At 39.4% G+C, this 18,262-nt stretch overlaps 1 protein-coding gene across 1 annotated transcript in view; it reads right to left on the bottom strand.

Moving 5' to 3' along the window:
* Positions 1-18,262, bottom strand: part of MAP9 (microtubule associated protein 9) — a 143,605-nt gene that overhangs the window by 30,568 nt on the left and 94,775 nt on the right. Inside the window, 2 exon segments of the mRNA XM_018559710.1 lie at positions 2,556-2,767; positions 15,055-15,163. Of these exon segments, the coding sequence (XP_018415212.1) occupies positions 2,556-2,767; positions 15,055-15,163 (321 nt within the window).

Genomic DNA, 18,262 nt, shown 5'->3' with positions numbered 1-18,262 from the left:
AACACACACGTGGACCATGGTGAACAAAAGTAGCCACCCTCCAGAAAGAAGGACAGTGTTAGCACAAATTAAGAGATAATTTGAGGATCTACAGCTGAGCGATACACAAATAAGAGCCATTCACACCAGGACGGTTGCAGATCAGCGTGGTTACTGCACTGATTTCAAACGGGAGGTTTTGGCAGTTTTTTATTGCGTTTCAGCTCTGAAACGCAACTAAAATCGACCAAAGCCGTGCTGATCAGCGCTTTTCCATTGAAAGCTGTAAGGAAACTGCACTGTTCCCCGCAGCAAAAATAGTGCAGGGAGCAGTTTGGGCGGGGGGCGGTTCGGATCGCATTGAGCCGCGCTGTGGCATGAACGGTCCATATAGCATTGTATGGGATCGTTCACGTCGACAGATTAGTACGGCCAAATCCGTGCAGCTGAACCGCCCCTGTGTGAACAGGGCCTTAGATACATTTTTGTTCATAGTTAAGGTACTTGAATGTATTTTTAAGATTTAACTTCAGAGTTTAGTGTCACTTTAAAGTCAAAATTCCTTATCCTTATGCCTGTCTAGATCAGAGGCCCAAAATATTGAAGCAAGGGTTAGTATAACAGCCTGGCAACTGGTATTTGCAGAAGGAAAGGATTGCTTAGGCCGCCTTTCCTTTCCACTCATTGCAGGTTTTTTTCAGCAAAGCTGTTGCCTTTTAGGACAGATCAGATTTCCTTTAACACAGGGTGGGCAACTCTGGCCCTCCAGCTGTGCTCTTGCTACAAATCCCATGCCTCTGGGAGTCATGCCTGTAACTGTCAATCTTGCAATGCCTCATGAGACTTTTAGTTCCACAATAGCTGGCGGGCTGGAGTTGCCCACCCCTGCTTTAACACATACAGATAAGGTTATTGAAATTTAGCTAAATAACTTGTATGTAAAATAAAATACAAATAAAAAAGGCAATAGGTCCTCTTTAAAGGCTAAGTTTACCTTTCTGACCTTGTTTTATGTTACACTCACATTTAGGGTGTAACATAAAATTGCAGCCCCCTCCAACCCCCACTTACCTAAACTGAGGGGTTCGTCTCCCCGCAGGCTTGTTTACAATTTTGTACCTAGACATTGCTTTTATGAAGAAGCGTGTATTTATTATCTTTTAAAAGCTGAAATTGCCTGTTAAAAGAACAATACTATCTATATATGAGTGCAGTGAGCTGATTGCCTGTCCCCACTGCTCTCCTCGTCACTGCCTCCGGTATTTAGCGACTGGCATCTATCTTCTCCTAAGATTTCATGTCATGGTATGGTATTAAAAAGAAACAAATACATCTCATGCCTACTCTGGCTTCACATTTAAAGGGAACATTTATTTTGTGCATTTAAATCCATGTAAATATGAATGTAAATGTGACTTGCTTAGTCTAAATAATGTAATCAGTATATGCAAATGTTTTATAAATCTTTCTTTATTTTATAGCTGTTACATCTCTATGTAGATTTGTTCAGCCGATCACAGATGAGATTTTGCTTTTCTTTTCTTTTTATCTCAGTGTAAGACCTATATAATTCACTGAAACACCATGTGCCCTTAGTGGCCTACCCTATAACTGATTTTATGCCTGAAAGCGTTCTTTTGACAGGTCTTTTTTTTATTGTTTCTGTGGACTGTCAAGATTTCAAAATAAAAAAGTAAACATGTAAAGGGTTATTCACAAAGCTAGGAGAAGGACCAGCCAAAGCTTCGCCTGATCCTTCAGCTTGCTTCGGTTGCGGGAGCCCTTTGGTTCAGTCGAACCAAAGGGCTGCTGTACGGTCTATTCACTAAAGCCCGTACAGCTGCCGAAGGCATATGCTTTGGCTCGACTGAGTCGAAGTGACAGCCGAAGAGGGGCGAACCGTACAGCTAGCCGTACACCTCGCAAATGACAGTTGGCGGAGCCAGCCATGATTTTTTTTTTAAACATTTATTTTTTTATATTTAACATTTATTTACATTTAAAAAAATATTTTTTCAACTTTATTTAATTTTTGTTACTCTTTTCATTGAATTGCTATTCTGCTTGGTACCACAGCATTCGGCTATTCACTCACTGCCGTTCGGCTCCTATGTGAATAGGGGCGAACGGCAGCGAGTAAGCTGAGTCGAGGTCCTTCTGCACTTCGGCTCAGCGGGACATGCAGAGCATGTTCAAGTAACCCAAGTGCAGCCGATGTACGGCTTAAATCAGCCGTACTTAGCAGAAGTGAATAGCTGAACGATGTTTCTGCAACAAATTTTCGTTGGTAAATATCGTTTAACTCATTCAAAATTAACACAAATGTTGTATGTGAACGAATCCGAATACCAAAACAAATTGACTTTTGGATCCGAATCCTGAAAAACGAAAATAACCCGAAATTAAACTAAACTAACCAAAACACATTTTTTTCACAGCTGACATGTCTATTAAAATGTTCCTCTGATCTTAAACGTGCCACAGTGTATTTTCTATTCATGTATATGTGCTTGAAACATTTACAGAAATTCCAACAACTTCCGACAACACATTAACATATGCGCTGGTATGCTTACCTCGTTCTGTGAATGTTTGTTACCAAGGATTTTATCTTGCTCACTTGAGTTGTAGATTTCACGAGTTTCTGAGAGGCAAACATCTTTGTTTTTTTCCTGAACAGACTTTTCCTTTACACTGGTTAACATCATTTGAAGAACCGAAGGGGGATCTTCTTCACTAACATGTGACTCAGTGTTCCTATGTCCATCAAATTCTCTGATCTTGAGAGCTAAATGAAATGTTTACCAAAAGAAACGTTCATTGTTCAAAAATATTTCACTTGACTTGTGATGTAAAATCCCAATAAGGAGGATCACGGTTTATGATAATCTCATTGATTAGTTTACTGAAGTCAAGTTTGCGTAAGCTCCTAGCAATAAACAGGTTTGAGCTTTTATTTCTAACCAGCACTAGAAATATGGCCACTGGCATCTCTGCTGAAGGCAACACACACTTTCCCTACAAATACTTTTAAAGCATGAAGTCTTTCATTCCACCTTTGGTCCTTTGTACAGCTTACAAAAATCCAATATAAGGTTGCCCATAGACATTAGTAAATAAATAATTCAAAGGATGTTTCTTCCATTTGTTAAGCAAATAGTCATGCATTATTGTATCTTACAATGTATCAGAAACCCTCAGAGCCAGCACTTATCAATGGAAAACACTAGACTATCAATCAAATCATTCCAGCCTTGAGGCCTGATCTACCCTATCAGCAGGGGATGTATGTATGGTTGAAAACACTTATCTGAAGTTATCTAAAATTAGGAATATTCCTACACCAGGTTTCCCAGGTAAAATGGTAGGGTAGCAATACACACTGCAGCTGCATAGTTGGTATTTGTATTCTCAACAATTAATGCAGAGGTCATTTGCAAAATTGATGCTAATCCACTATCAACTGCAGACGATCTTTTATAATTTTTTGGTTAGGTATGTTCCTGCTTATATGTTTAATCTGAATTATATATGGTCCAATCATGGAAAAAAGAGACACAAAATGAAAAGAGTGGAATGACTTCACACATAGTGGAGTACATACCGGATAACTGTAGTCATCTATAGAGAAGGATATTATAGTCTCAGTATGAGTTGTGTCTGTCGGTTAGCTTTATCCCAACTGACAAGGTTTGCATAAGAACAGAAGTTATTCAGTGACTTCCAATGTAAAGCCCTAAAAATAAAAGTGCCTATAGAAAGAAAAACGATGGAACTGCACACCAGAATTGACTAAATAGCTATAGGCACAAGGCGGGAATTTAACATAAGTGCAGCAGACAGAATCTGGAGCAGATGTTCTTACCAACCAATCAGTCTTTATCTCCAGCTTGTTTAGTTAAGCTGTAAAAATTAAGCTGATGGGTTGCCCTGTACCGCTGATCCAAATACTCTCTGCTCCAGTCTTAGTAAATCCTCCTCAATGTGTTCTATGCAGACATTCTGACTAAGGAATCTCAGGAAAAGTTTAGGTCGGTCAGGTTGGATTATGCTTGCTTAGGCGGTATTCCAATTCATGTTTATGCACTGATATCTCTAACAGTGCTTAGAAAAGTGGCTTTGCATAAAACAATGATAAACTGAAGTTTAAAGTGTTGCTCTGCGCACACCCCTGACGAGGCATCCCTCCACTACCAGTGCGCTTTACATTTCCTAAACCGATAAATACATTCAAACTACTGTTACATAGACGGCAAAAGTGACAGACGGGGGCGGGGAGAATCCGGGGAAGAGGCAGAGCGGGAGGGGGGCCAAGTTGCCGCACCATGGGCCTCTGGGTTGTACTTGCCCCCTGGGCTAAAAGTTGCCAGTCAGCCCCTGCTGTTAGCATATACAAATGTAGTGTACATACAAACTCCCCATGTAAGCTTTCATTTATGTGCAAAAAGAAAGCTTATGTTTAGTTTGCTTCTGTGAGAATGTTTCAGGGTGAATCTTGCATGCCAACTATGTTCCAAAAATATAAATGAAAAAGTCTACTTGTAAGCTGAGCATGTTTTTCAGTCAAGACATTGGACATCAAATTAAACAGAACAAGTAGTGTATTGATGGCTTATTGATGGACTATGCTTGGAAATGCTTCATGGGTATTAAAGGAGATCACTACCTGAAAGTGTTTTGTTTACTTATTGTAAAATTCTACTTATGATTAGAAATGATTTTATCTTTATGTGAAAGGAGAATCAGTATAATACAATGCATTTTCATGCAACCCTCTGACTTCTTTGGTTGCCTGTAATGTGTTATGTTAGATAGCAGCAGTAAACCCTAGTGCTAAAATATCTTCTGCTAAATAAAGCACATTGTAATGTATTTGTATTCCAGTAGAGCTACATGGTAATTCAAATCCATTTGTCAACAGGCAACATTACATTGATATTCAGTGATATCAGCAGGGTGACATACAGGGCAGGCTCAGCTGATGTTAAAACACATTACATACACATATGACAAAGCCTGTAAAATCATGGTAACAGGCCTCTGAGGCAAACCTAATTTTATAAGGAAAAACAGAAATGGTTGTGTTGCATTCAAGTCAAATACGGCCATCATACTTTTGGACTGTCTAGCCAAACTTTCTGATATTTAAATAAGCAACGTTAAGGTAGAGAAGGTTCAGTGATAGGCTATTTCTTCTGATTTTTAGTCTTTTAGATTTAGTCCAAAGCAACCTAATCTGTCCTGTTATAAACACTTCCAATCTAACAAGAATGTTCCAAGATAGCAAGCAATTTAGCTGCAAGTTTGAAAATGACTTGCCAAGCTTCACAATTTTGTTGCACAATTACAACAAGTCGGCATTGCAACTCTCCAGATCAATGTGCTTTGCAAAAGTACTGTACACTTGCAGAGCTCTTGCTAAGACCTGCAGGACTCTTGCTGTAGACTTACCAAGCAAATTTGCTTCAAATTCAAAAAGTGTCAACGTGAACTTGTGCTGCAAGTATTCTGCAAGTCTACAACGTGCCAGGAATGTGTGCAGCAAGTTAACAAGAATTACAATTCAACCCTGCCACAAGTTTCTGGCAAGCTATCCTTGCTATCTGGGTTTTATGCACATACACTAATGGCTAAAAGTATGTGGACTTCCCTCCAAATATATTGAGGTGCACAAAGCCAAGCTTATAATGACTTGGATTGACACGTTTGGTGTGTAGGGACTCAAGTGGCCTACACATAGCCCTGACCTCAACACCACTCAATATGAATTGGAAGTCTCAACCGATATCAGAACTTGACTTCACAAAATGCTCTTTTGGCTGATCATGTCTGTGAAGGTTCTCATTCATCCAGGTCATGGTATATCTGTAAAAAAATAAGTCAAGGCAACTGGACTTACTGTATTTTTCTTGAATAGGAGGTGTTAACAACCTGCCCAGAGAGAGGTGTTGTATGTGGCAGACAATAGATGTCTCACACCCCCACCTCTATTCAAGCTTGGCTTCTCAGTTGTTACATAAATGGCCTCTTTCACACCTCTTTTAAACTAAGTCTTAAACTTGCGGGTATCCAGACTGGGCTTTTGTCAAAACAGAAAGGAGAGGAAAGAATGCCAGTGAGGGTGAAAAGCATGACAAACAGAAGAAATTGGACATCCCATATGTAGCTGGGGTGTCTGAGAAACTCTGCTTTAAACCCAGCAATACACTGAGGCAACAACTGGTTCACCCAAAAGATCCAACGCCAAAACACAAGATGAACAACATTGTGTATGCAGTCCAGTGCAGTGAGGAGTGCTCAGAATTGTATGTCGGTGAAACAAAACAGCAGCTACACCAGCGTATGGCACAGCATAGAAGAGCCAAACCCTCTGGTCAGGATTCTGTTTGTTGGCACACTTCCCCTGCCGATTTCGTGCAATCTCCTTTTGACTATAGATGCATGCACTTTGACACCAAACTGTTGTAAGAGTTAGCTGCAGATAAGCAATGCAGGCTTTGGGTTATGGTAGACTTATTTTTTGACAGTCATGTTGTCTTTTGAGTTACAGTTCTTCATAATATTAAGAAACTGACCTAAAATCATTATTTTGTATTGCTTTGGAAAAAATGTGATCTGCCCCTTTAAGAAAAAGTATCGGTAATTGGTATCGGCGAGTACTTAAAAAAAAAAGTATCGGTACTCGTACTCAGACCCAAAAAAGTGGTATCGGTGCATCCCTAGTAGACTTCTTTTACATTAAGCAGTTATTATTTTCCTTACAGTGGAATGATCAATTTCAAATAATTTGGCAATCCTTTGCTATAATCATAGGCATTCACAACCTTTATTTTGAGGGCCTTAAGGTGGCCATACACTATGCGAAAATTTGCACAGTGGGCGCTGCCATCGGTACCCTTTCGGCCGGCATCCCTCGATCAGCTGATCAAAGGAGGAAGTCGAAAAATCTTCAAACGAATAGAGTGGGAAGCCAATGAGCTACCAGCTCTGTTCAGGTATTCTTGGCACGATGACACCACACGACATCACATGACAGAACACCAGAGCCTAGATATCTGTGGTTTAAATGAAACAGGTTCTACCTGCATACTACGTCAGGGGGTTCTTATCATTGGCACCAAATCTGGAACACCTGATTTACATTTTCATGGCTTTCAAATGGGCGTCAGTGTAGGGGTATACTTACTGTTTGCGTGTCACAAATATGCATTGTCATTCATTTAGATTATGGGAATGAATACACCATTTAATTTGTTCAAGTATACCACCCTATCTACAGTATATCTGTAGGGATGGTACAAACAAATGAACATTTAATGCTTGCCTTTTCAAATATGCGAAAAAAGTCTTGTACCTTCATGACTGTAAATTTTAAAGCACTAGAAAGAAGAATGTTACTTTTTTGGTCCCTAGATACACTACCATTACTTCACACAAATGCTGCAATAATAAAAGAGGACTAGTAACGCCTGACATGTCTCTACTCTATCTTGCTTATGTATCCTTCAGGAAAATTATAATTAGATTTTATAGCATGATGTTTCAAAAAACTTGGGAAAGCACAGCTGTGTGTTATATCTAGTACAGCAAAGTATTTTCTTATTTTTACAGAGAATGCTCTTATTTCCCCATATCACATGCCCTGACACAATCCATAACTCATCGTTTAAGGACCATGTGAGTCAGAAACAAGAGTGGACGCAGCTGGGTTCTTCCCTTTCAAGACACACATGGATACAAGAAGCCTTATTATGGCTGAACAGATGTACGCTTGGCAGAAAACATGTCATTATCATAAGAGCATTCAAGAAGAAAACAAAGAACCAAAAGGTAGTTTTTAAGCAGGAGCTGTGTCACACCTAAAAAAAGCCAAATGAATTCTAGCTGGGACAGCTTTTTCTACAATGCAAGCAGCTGATTGCCAGGGGTTCTTAGCAACATTGCTCCCATCCAGTAAACATTGTCTGGCCTTTAATTGTCTTTTAAGAAATATTTATATTTACATTTTCATATGATTTGTTTTTGTTATTTAAAGGCGCTGGTCTGGCTTTACTGAATGTGTATTCCTAATGCAGACCGCACACACAATATCTTCATTCAGTAAAACAAATGCATCAGCCCAGTAAAAGAATGATGGTTCTCAGAAACCAACTTTACTTATTGGGAAGCTCAACTAATAAACAATTGTTTTTTTAATAGTAAACAATCCGTTGTTTTAGAAAATCCAACTGATATGGACCAAACTGCCATTTCTCTTTGCAGCATTGAACAATCATTTTCAAGCAAAAGATTGCCTAAAAAAATGTTACATATGTGGCCAGCACAAGACTAAAGGTGTCCATAGATATAAGACCATTGCATTCAAAAGCAGGATCACAGGGCACAGTGAGAGAAACCTATTATATGTAAACACAATTATTTTATACATAATATTGTAATTATATAATTTGGATGGGTGGTAAGAGCATGTAACAAATGAAATTATAGCACCTGATCACAAGCAAATTGTATTTAACTAAATGTGAACCCACACAGATATAAAGAAATGTTCACATTGTCCAAATACAACAACTGAATCATCAAAGACAATGTTTTTTCTTAAAAGCTCCAATGCATTCTCCTTCTCATTAAAGTACCTTACACCACAATCATAGTGACTGTGGACTCTATTTTTAAAAATCTCAATTACCTGAATGACTGTAGGTGAAGTTGGCATCAGATGAGGCCTGAACATCCACCTGGTTGGACTTAAGAAAATGAAAAAAACCGAAGGCCAGCTTGTAGACCAAGATGCACTCTCAGATCTAGTAGAGCGCATCTTAACAGGAAAGGGTGGAACTCAATTCTTTAGATCAGCGGTTCTCAACCTGGGATATACATTGGAACTTTTAAAAGGTATGGGGAAAAAAATGTAATAATGGTGAAATAAAGACATTGCTCTGTCAGCACCAGTGTAATGTCAATACTGGGGAGGAGGACAGAGCAGAGAAGAGATATGGGCTGTGCTTTCTTCTCCTCCTGTCCTAGCACCTAGTATGCCATCAGAGTAGGCAAGGTAATAGTTTCTCAATTGTAAAGGTAGATGGCATAAAAATGAAAAATCATTATGGTATCCATTTGAAGATATTTGTTTTCCATGCAAAATTGTGCCAGTTAGGAAAAGTACTCTTTACATTTATAGAGCTGATTCTTTTTATAATAGGGATACCCCACATATGCGTTTTACTAGTTGTATGGGCATCTTATACTGAGAACTACATACCACAATTTATATAAATGTGCATCTGCAAGGCAGCTGTGCAAACAATAATTGTGACAGATGCATGCTGAATGGTGAATGAGCAGCTGAAATGAGAAGTAGAATACTTTACAGAAGAGTGATTTAGCTTATGTTTGATTAGGATGTAACTAAATACATGGCCAGATGAATACGGTTTATATTGGAAAGTGTCAGGAAGAGTGACATTCATTTCAGTAATTCGCTGACTTTGTGAAGACCTAAGATGTCAATTCTTTAAGTCTCAGGCACAACAGGATTTAAACTAATCAAGTCGTTCCATCAAAAAGGAAAGACTGTATTCAAGACGCTATTTTCTGACACAATTTATAATCATCGTCCACAATTATTCTACAAGAGTGAAACACCCAGATATTTAATTTACTCTGTCACATTAGTAAGTGCAAGCACAGACAAGAAAAAAAAAATACATTTATCCAAACGATAGGTTCAAATTCCACCAGGACATTACAGGTGAAACTCGATTAATTAGAATATCATGCAAAAGTAATTGCAGTAAGTGCTGCAAAAGGGGCCCAAAACAAGTACTGAGTACATACTGTATGCATGCTTGTACTTTTCAGAGGTCCGATATTGTTCTATGTACAATCCTTGTTTTATTGATTGCATGTAATAATCTACTTTTTTGAGGTTGTGGATTTGGGGTTCTTGGGGTTTTCATGAGCTGTAAGCAATAATTATCACAATTATGACAAATCACGGCTTGAATTATCTTGCTTTGCATGTAATGAGTCTATCTCATATATTAGTTTCACCTTTTAAGTTGCATTAGTGAAATAAATGAACTTTGCACAATATTCTAATTATTCGAGTTTCACCTGTATGTGCATTGAGTTTGTATGTTCTCTCTGTGCTTGTGTGGGCTTTCTCTGGGTAATCTGATTTCCTCTCACACTTCATATACATTGTGGTAGATTCACTGGCCCTAGTATGTGTGCATGTGAGATAGGAACCTTAGATTTTAAGCTCCTTAGATTGTAAGCTCCATTGACGGTGCTACCTGGGATATTTTAGTGAAAGACAAAAATGTAATATATTTCAGCTTACTAGTCCTTAGATGTGGTGGCAGCATTCATTTTGTTTTTTTGCAGGTTAGGAACATCTTCCAAATGCCGAAAATACCTGTTGAACCTGTCACTATTAAATCGTAACTTCCTGTGCACTAAACTAAAATCTAAAACAATAGATCACATCAGCTTGCCAAGCTAACATTTATGAACTCTTGCACACCTCCCCTCTATGTAATGCAGATGAGGAGAAGGAGAGGTGTTTTATAGTCCAAATCAGAAGAGCAACCAAAAGGTGAGAACGCTCAATAGATAGGGTGACAACACTCACTGCACTGTAAGTGTGAAGTTTGTTTCTGGCAGGACCACTAAGGGAAAAAGACATGAAAAAAAGAAAACAATGTAGCCAATACATCTAAGGCAGCCTTTCTAAACCAGGGTGCTGTGGCACCCTGGGAACCTTCTGACTTTGTCAGGGGTGCCTTTAAATTTTCAATAAAGATGGGCACTATGTTGTGGGGGCTCCTGATGTGAAGTGGAAGCTTCTGATATATAGGGGGGCTTCTGATGTGAAATGGAGGGACTCTGATTTTCTAGGGGGGGAGTGGGGGGGCGGGCGGCACCACGTTTTTAAAATGTTACTACTGTTCTTCTCCCCTCCTATTAAGTCTGCTCATTACTAAGATGTGATCTCTCACTTGGCGACAGACCAGAGTTCACTGGACTTGAAAATGAGAAGAGTTCCAGAAAAGTATAGGAAAGCACAAAGAAATTACTTTATGTGAAAGAGTGGTAAGAGGGATGATGGCAAGACTTTACAATCTGAGTGTGGATCTGGTTGCAGATCTGTTTGCAAGACACATAATGAACTGCATTGAACTCAGTGTTAAAATGCTTTGCAGAAAATCTGAATACAATGAAGTACAATCCATGTCTGGGTTAATAAGTAACCAGTGAGCCTTCGAAGTCTATGGAGGTCTTTAAAATTTTTTGATGAACCCTTCCAAGTTAGAGGCACTTAATATGTCTTTGCCCACTCCCGTCCTAGATCAGCTTAAGGAGTTTTTCCCCTTTCGATGGGCGTCACAATACATCAAGTATTTGGGCATGCATATTTCCGCAGATTTGTCACAGTTTGCAGATAATTTTGCTCCATTACTGTCTAAGGCCAGGGGGGATATGTCTTAATGGCAGGAACTTACCTTAACCTGGTTTGGACACTGTGCTGCTCTCCAAGTGACGGTGCTTCCAAGGATGCTTTACATGCTGGAAGCTTTTCCAAATAGATTGCCTTTGCACTTCTTTTTCCAAATCCAACGGTAATTCAATTGGTTCGTGTGGGCACGCAGACATCCCCGATTGGCGTATCGTCTCTTGATCCTTCCCAAGTGGAGTGAGGAGTTGGTCTCCCGGATATATCTGGCAGTATTATAGGGCATTCCATCTTAATCATCTGGTGGACTGGTGCTGCCACTCTCAATACAAGAGATGGCTGTTCATGGAACTCTTGGAATCTCGAGCCCCTGTTGGCTTGTGTGGCTTTCTTCTCCAATTCCCTCTGTGGTTTTGTCACATCCCACAATTGTTCCTACGATACAGACCTCTAGGGCATCTCTTAAGTCCTATGATATTTTCCATTTCCCTTCTCCTCTGACGCCTCTGATAGGGGGTCCTGACTTCCCTCGGCTGTTGGATAATGATAATGTTCGCGCTTGTTGTCAGTGCGCATGTTTCATATGATGGACTTCATTGTGGATGGGACACGGAGGTCGCAGGAGGCGATTTGGCACTTGCTTTCCCAGCCTTTAGATGACCGGAGCGCGTATCAAATCAGACATTTTTTCCTTTCTGTCCCTGGGTTGCAGGTGTTGTCGAGACGTCTAACGGCCTTTGAGTCGGTGTGCCATAAGGGCGAACCTGTTTGGCATTTTTGTCGAGGTTATATAAGCTTCTATATGCCCCCTCTGAAACTTTTTGTCTGCCGTTCCTAAGGAAGTGGGAAGCTGAGTTGGGTAGGTCCTTCACAGACCAACAGAGACGAATGGGCCTGTCCCACAGGTCCTCTATGGCGAGTAGGAACCAGGAGCAGGGTTACAAGATATTGACACGCTGGTATAGGGTCCCCTACGTTTTACTTAAAATGGACAGATCTGTCCCCTCTACCTGTTGGAAATGTGGTTTGGCCATGGGTACCATGGAACATGTTTTTTGGTATTGCTCGCTCTGCGCCATTTTTGCGGTTCTGTGCGCTCGGTGATATATCAGTTAGTTATCACTCCCCTGCCTAATGACCCTGCAGGCTTTCTTTTGCATGTGCCCTTCTCCTTTCTTAAGCGATATAAAGAATCAATGACAATCCACTTAATTAACGCAGCAAGGTCCTGCATTCCGTTGACATGGAGGCAGGCTAAACCTCCTACATTGCTTTTATTGTTTTCGGTGGTGGATGACATTTATCCTATGGAAGACTTGACAGCTTATTTGGACAATACTGAGGAGACGTTTTGATCCACTTGGATGCCGTGGTTTCATTACAAACTGTCCTCTGCGTACTCTCAGGAGTTTCTGTCTGATGCATTGGTTTCCTTCTCATCTCGTTGAGGGGTTGTCTGTGGTGGGGTCCGGCGCGGGATCCTGGGGAATCTATCCTGGCTGTTTCTCTATTTTCTGTTTTTTTGGTGCTTTTCTTTTTCTGTCTCTTCTTTACTTCCTCCCGTCCTAGGAGATACCACACTTATGTAGGGCCTCCTCTTCACCACTTGGGTTCTCCCGGTATTTGGGGGTTTGGCTGTTGGTATTAGTTTCAGGTAGTGGGGGATGGGGGGTTCACACTCATCAATACTATTCATTAGCATATTGGTATTACTGTTTCATTGCAATATTGCTTTTATGGACTTTTCATTTTCTCCAGAGCTTTGTTTTCTGGTTATAATTGTGGGTGCAGTATTCTGCTAACAATATGCTGTACTTTATCTTCTTTGCATTATGACCGTTAACTTTTTTCTGAATGTTTTTTTTTTTAATGGTAGTATCTGTATTCACTTCTTTGTATTATGGTTTGATGTAATACTTTTATTTCACATCTTGTATGTTTCCGATTCTTATTTTTCAATAAACAAATAATTTACAAAAAAAATTAACCAGTGGATAACATAAAAGTAAAGCTGCTATACACGACTCCACAATAAATATAACAACTGTGTTGAGCTCAGCAACAAAGTGCTCGGTTGGGGAGAACTTGGGGATAAAATCAAGCATAATTTACGTTTGGATAATAAAGTAACCAGCAACCGTTATGTTAAAGGAGAACTATGAGGTAAGTGCTTTTCACTCACCTCATAGTTCTAGCCGACTTGTGACAATGAGACTGTCACAGGTCGGCTCAGTAGATCGGGAGGTGAGCGAACACATAGCGGCGTTCGCTCACCCCTCGATCCTGTCACGGATCTCTGCGGCATCTCAGTAAACCGCGAGCTACAGCTCACGGTATACTGAGCCTAGGGTGACGGGAGGACGCTAGTTTGTGTCCTCCCGTTACCCTAAGGAGAACTATGGGAAAAAGCCTTAACCCCATAGTTCTCCTTTAAGTAAAGCTGTGATATAGAACTACACACTGAACAGGGTTAAAAGGCATATTATCTTCCCCCTGAAAATGCTCTATGTCTAAGTAGTGGTGCTGCTGAGCATAATGCTAATGACGTGTGGCTCAGGCCGCATGTGGAGCCCGGAACAGCCCCGAACAGGCAAATCAATTGATAGCCGACGAATCGACGATCGAAAACGTTGCCAACGTTTTCAATCGTCGATTTTAATCGACTAAATCGATTAACTGTTGCAGCTCTATAAGGTACCTTTATCAGCAAGCTAGTTACAATGAAGTTTGATATAGTAATCATTAAAGCATACTGGTTGTAGTGGTTGTAATTTTAAAATGTTGATGTTGACATTGTATGTTGGCTATATTTTGTAGAAATAATTGTTAATAACATTTATTGATAATCTAAAATAATCTACAGATGGCCTTATGCAGCAACTTTGGGGGTTCTCCTTTAGGAACTGTGTATATTTTCTGACCCTCTCGTTTTGCCCTGGTGACTGAAAGTGATAGAAAAATCCAAAAATGTAAGTTGTCACCACAACAGGATTAGCAAGGACATCTTCCAACAGGGACACTTGGTTCAGTGACAGTTCTTTCAGAGGGAATTTCCCTCTCTTTGGATTTCCTCACACTTCCTGTTGTGTGTATAGAAAAGATAGCCAGCAATAAAAAAAACAACTAAGGTTCTAATTCCTCTCCTCTCTTCCAAGTAAACATAAATGAATCACCCTTCTACTAGGATTTCTGCTATTACACAGAATACTCTCTGTTTAGCTGGTCTGCTACAGTGTGGGAAAATAAAACCTTATCATGTTAAACCCAGTGGTTTCTAACTTATCTTAAGTCTTTTTTGTCTTTTCAATCCAACTTTCACTTTCTACATAATTTAGACAAACACATTCCTGGATGTACTGTATTACTTAACAGATAAGCATTTTTATTTACTTTCATGAAGCCCAGTACCTCAGAATCCTTATTAGAAGGCTAGATAGACTGTAATGACAGCAGCATTCATTTATAATGTAACACAAAAGGAAAAGTACCTTGATGTCTGTGCTCCTGTTTACCACAAGACTACTACACACAAATCTTCCCATGAAAGAATGCTAGCTGTTAAATTGCATGTGCAAACATATTTTGCGCTACTAAAACAGTAACTCTGGTGTGCCTACCTTTAAGTGACCCTGGTTCTTCTTCCTTTGCAATGTCTTTTTGAACAGCTGTCATAGTAGGAGATCTCAGTCTTGCTGTTGGTGAAGGCGAATTCAATAGCCGAAGCACCTGGTAAAGCATTTGATGCAAACATTTTATATGGAACAATAACATCTTTTTTTCATTGGTTTACCATGAATACAAGCCATCAGTTGTCACCAATTCTGGTGTGCATATGAGAAAATATAAAATTAAGGGAAGCTCATCTTCATGAAGAGAGTTTCAGAGCTGAAATTAAATGGTATATGTATGAAAACTAGACCCTCCAGCAATTTACCATGCAAGCTCATTTAGGGCAGAGTGCTGTACGCACAGGCACAGCCTAGTGGTGAAATCTGGTATTTTAGCACAGCCATAACATAAATCTGCAGACAGATGATAGATGGCCTAGCGTGAAGGACACAGTCCAAGACAGAGCGTCTCTTTGCAGCATCGCCCAAACCTCTCACATTCCAAGAGGCAAGTGTTATTAAACGCTCAGACATAGGCATGATACATCACATGACAATCAGGAGCATCCCTTAACCCTTGTATTTTACTGTGAAAACACCAGTCTAAGAATACTATGATAAACAGTAGAATGGAGGTTCTGCTTTTTACAAATGGCCGCTAAACGATGGGAGCAAGCATTGGAATTCAACAACTATGCTGAATTCTCATACACAGTGGTAACCCCAGCAGGTTTTTGCCAAGCACTCCACGTAAATTGTTTTGCAGCCACCCAAAAAAAACATATAAGGACAATACTGCAGAGAGCCTGCTATCCCTCTTGATACCACTTTGAGGTTCGTCTATGAGCTTGACTCTTCTGCAGGGCAATATAGGATGGAGAGTGGGAGGAGATGGATGAACTCCTGTCAGGAGTTTACTGATCTCCTCTAGGCCAAATTAACTTGGAAATGCCCACCTCTGAGCACTTCTGGGTTGGGGGCCTAATGACAATGGCTGGGTAAGCAGCAAATCAGGGACTTTGTCCAAAGTACTGAAATTAATTTAAAAAAAAAAAGTGCATCAAAAGATAATACGGTATATAAATGTAATTGAAAATTAAAAAACTCTCTCCCCAACACACTCACATTTATATATGTAGACCCCTGTTGCACGACACATATTAGGTATCCCTAGCCACACCAGAGGTAGAATAAATATTTTAGTACCATAATTTAGGTTTAAAATGTATGAAAACCCAAAAACAAAATATATTAATATTAATAAATTGCAGCTTACCAATCCTTAAATGTGGTGTGTGCATTATTATTGATTTAAAAAAATATATATTTTTAGGCTTCTTTCCATTTTTTTCACAAGACCAGTAACATGCTTCCTGTCTTAGAGTGGCTCCACCCTTGGAGGAGCCATGGGGCCACCTTTAAAACAACAGCACTACCATCATCTGGAGATAGTAGTGTTAGATGAATTAGCAGGTTTAGATGGACTCAACTATCAAATTAAGTCTGAACTCCAGCTAAAAGCCGACCAGTATAAGCACCCCGTCAGTATTAAATGGTTTGTCTCAAGGCTCTAACTGTCATTTTTGCTGGACAGTGTGGTCTAATAAAGGAAGTTCAATATTAACAAACTTTTTGACTAGATCACTAGTTGAAAATAAAGAAAAAAAGAGCCTGAAGAAAGAAAACCAATGAAGGCACCAGATCTAAAAATGGGTAAGCAGCCATATATTACATTTTTGCTTTGGGTTCAGATATCGTTTAACTCTAAAGTTATGGGCTGTAAAGTTTTCTTTTGATAATGTATCCCCTACTTACAATTTTGGGTATCATATTTTTTTGCTGTTTTTTTAAACATGCATGTGATTTTGAGCGGAGATATACTTGGTACAATTTAATTTGACAGTGTCATATTTTATATTTAACTACAACAAATTAGAAATAATACTCATGATATGCAAAAAAAAAAAAAAAGATTGGTCTGAAACCATTTGCACAAGGTTTCCACCATTACAGTAATTTTACACTGCTTCTTTTTTTTTTTACCACCCTGCTACTTTTTTCACCTCACCCACCTGAAAATAATGTCTAGCGAGAACACTCCTCAGACTAGTCAAATTTGTTTACAAGCATGCAATAGACAACTAACACTTCAGATAGAAAAGAGTCAGGTAGCCATATTTGTATAGTTAAAGTAGAACTATGGGCAATTAAAATCTTATCCGTTGCAGTAGGGCTACCCCCGCACTACAGGGTTAATTGCTTATTTTGTCTAGGAAGCTAAAATAACAAAGTTATACTCACCCAAACTGCAATCCCATCTGGCTCCTACACCAGAGATGGAATGTCCCTCTGCATCCTCTGGTTCTATACACTGTACAGAACATGATGATTCACAGGACCTTAGGCTGCTGGAGCAGTGAGGGAGTGAGGTGGTAGGGACCGGTCTAAGAGCAAGCAGGGATCTCAGTTCAGAGTAGTAGAATTTTTTTTAATTTTAGCTCCCTAGACAAAAAAAGCACTTAACCCTTGCAGTGTGGGGGGTAGCCCCACTGCAAGGGTTAGGATTTGATTTGCCTGGAGTTCTTCTTTAAGGAAACCTGTAATCTAACACAAGTAGAGGTGTGAGAGACTAGCCCTACGTGCAGGATAGCTATAAAATAAATAAAGAAACATATATATATATATATATGCCTCTTCCCAAAAGACGGGTTGCCAAAAACATAATGCTTATCTTACCTAATTTATCTCTGCTGCAACCATTTACACTTGTTAAAATTAACTTGTGCTCACATGTGTGTAATGTATCTCTGTCTTAACTACCTACATTGGTTAAAATTAACTTGATAAGCTTTTATCAAATGTATAACACACACCGATCAAATAGTTTTTACTCTGAATAAGCAAGCGGGGTATATTTGCAAAATAATGGTTTCTCTTTTCTATGTATATTCAGTTTCTGATATTGATGCCTAATTTATGCTTTGCTGATTGCTGCATACAAAAGGGGCAAGTGCATCTGAGTCATGATTGGAATAGCTGTAATTGCAATGACCTATCACGTTATAATAGAAAACAATTGCCTACTAAATCTTGAAGAGTTCCTACTATTCAGACTGTTTTGTTATCTATATACAAGATATCAAACTATTATTGGTAAAGTACATCTTTTAGAATTGCTAAGAAATATGAATCATCATCTAATTCTCCTAACCATGTA

Source organism: Nanorana parkeri, unplaced genomic scaffold, assembly GCF_000935625.1.
Source record: "Nanorana parkeri isolate BGI_ZX_2015 unplaced genomic scaffold, ASM93562v1 scaffold413, whole genome shotgun sequence".
NCBI lineage: Eukaryota > Metazoa > Chordata > Amphibia > Anura > Dicroglossidae > Nanorana > Nanorana parkeri.
Note: the sequence above shows the minus strand (reverse complement) of the source record. Positions and strands in the feature narration are given on the sequence as shown.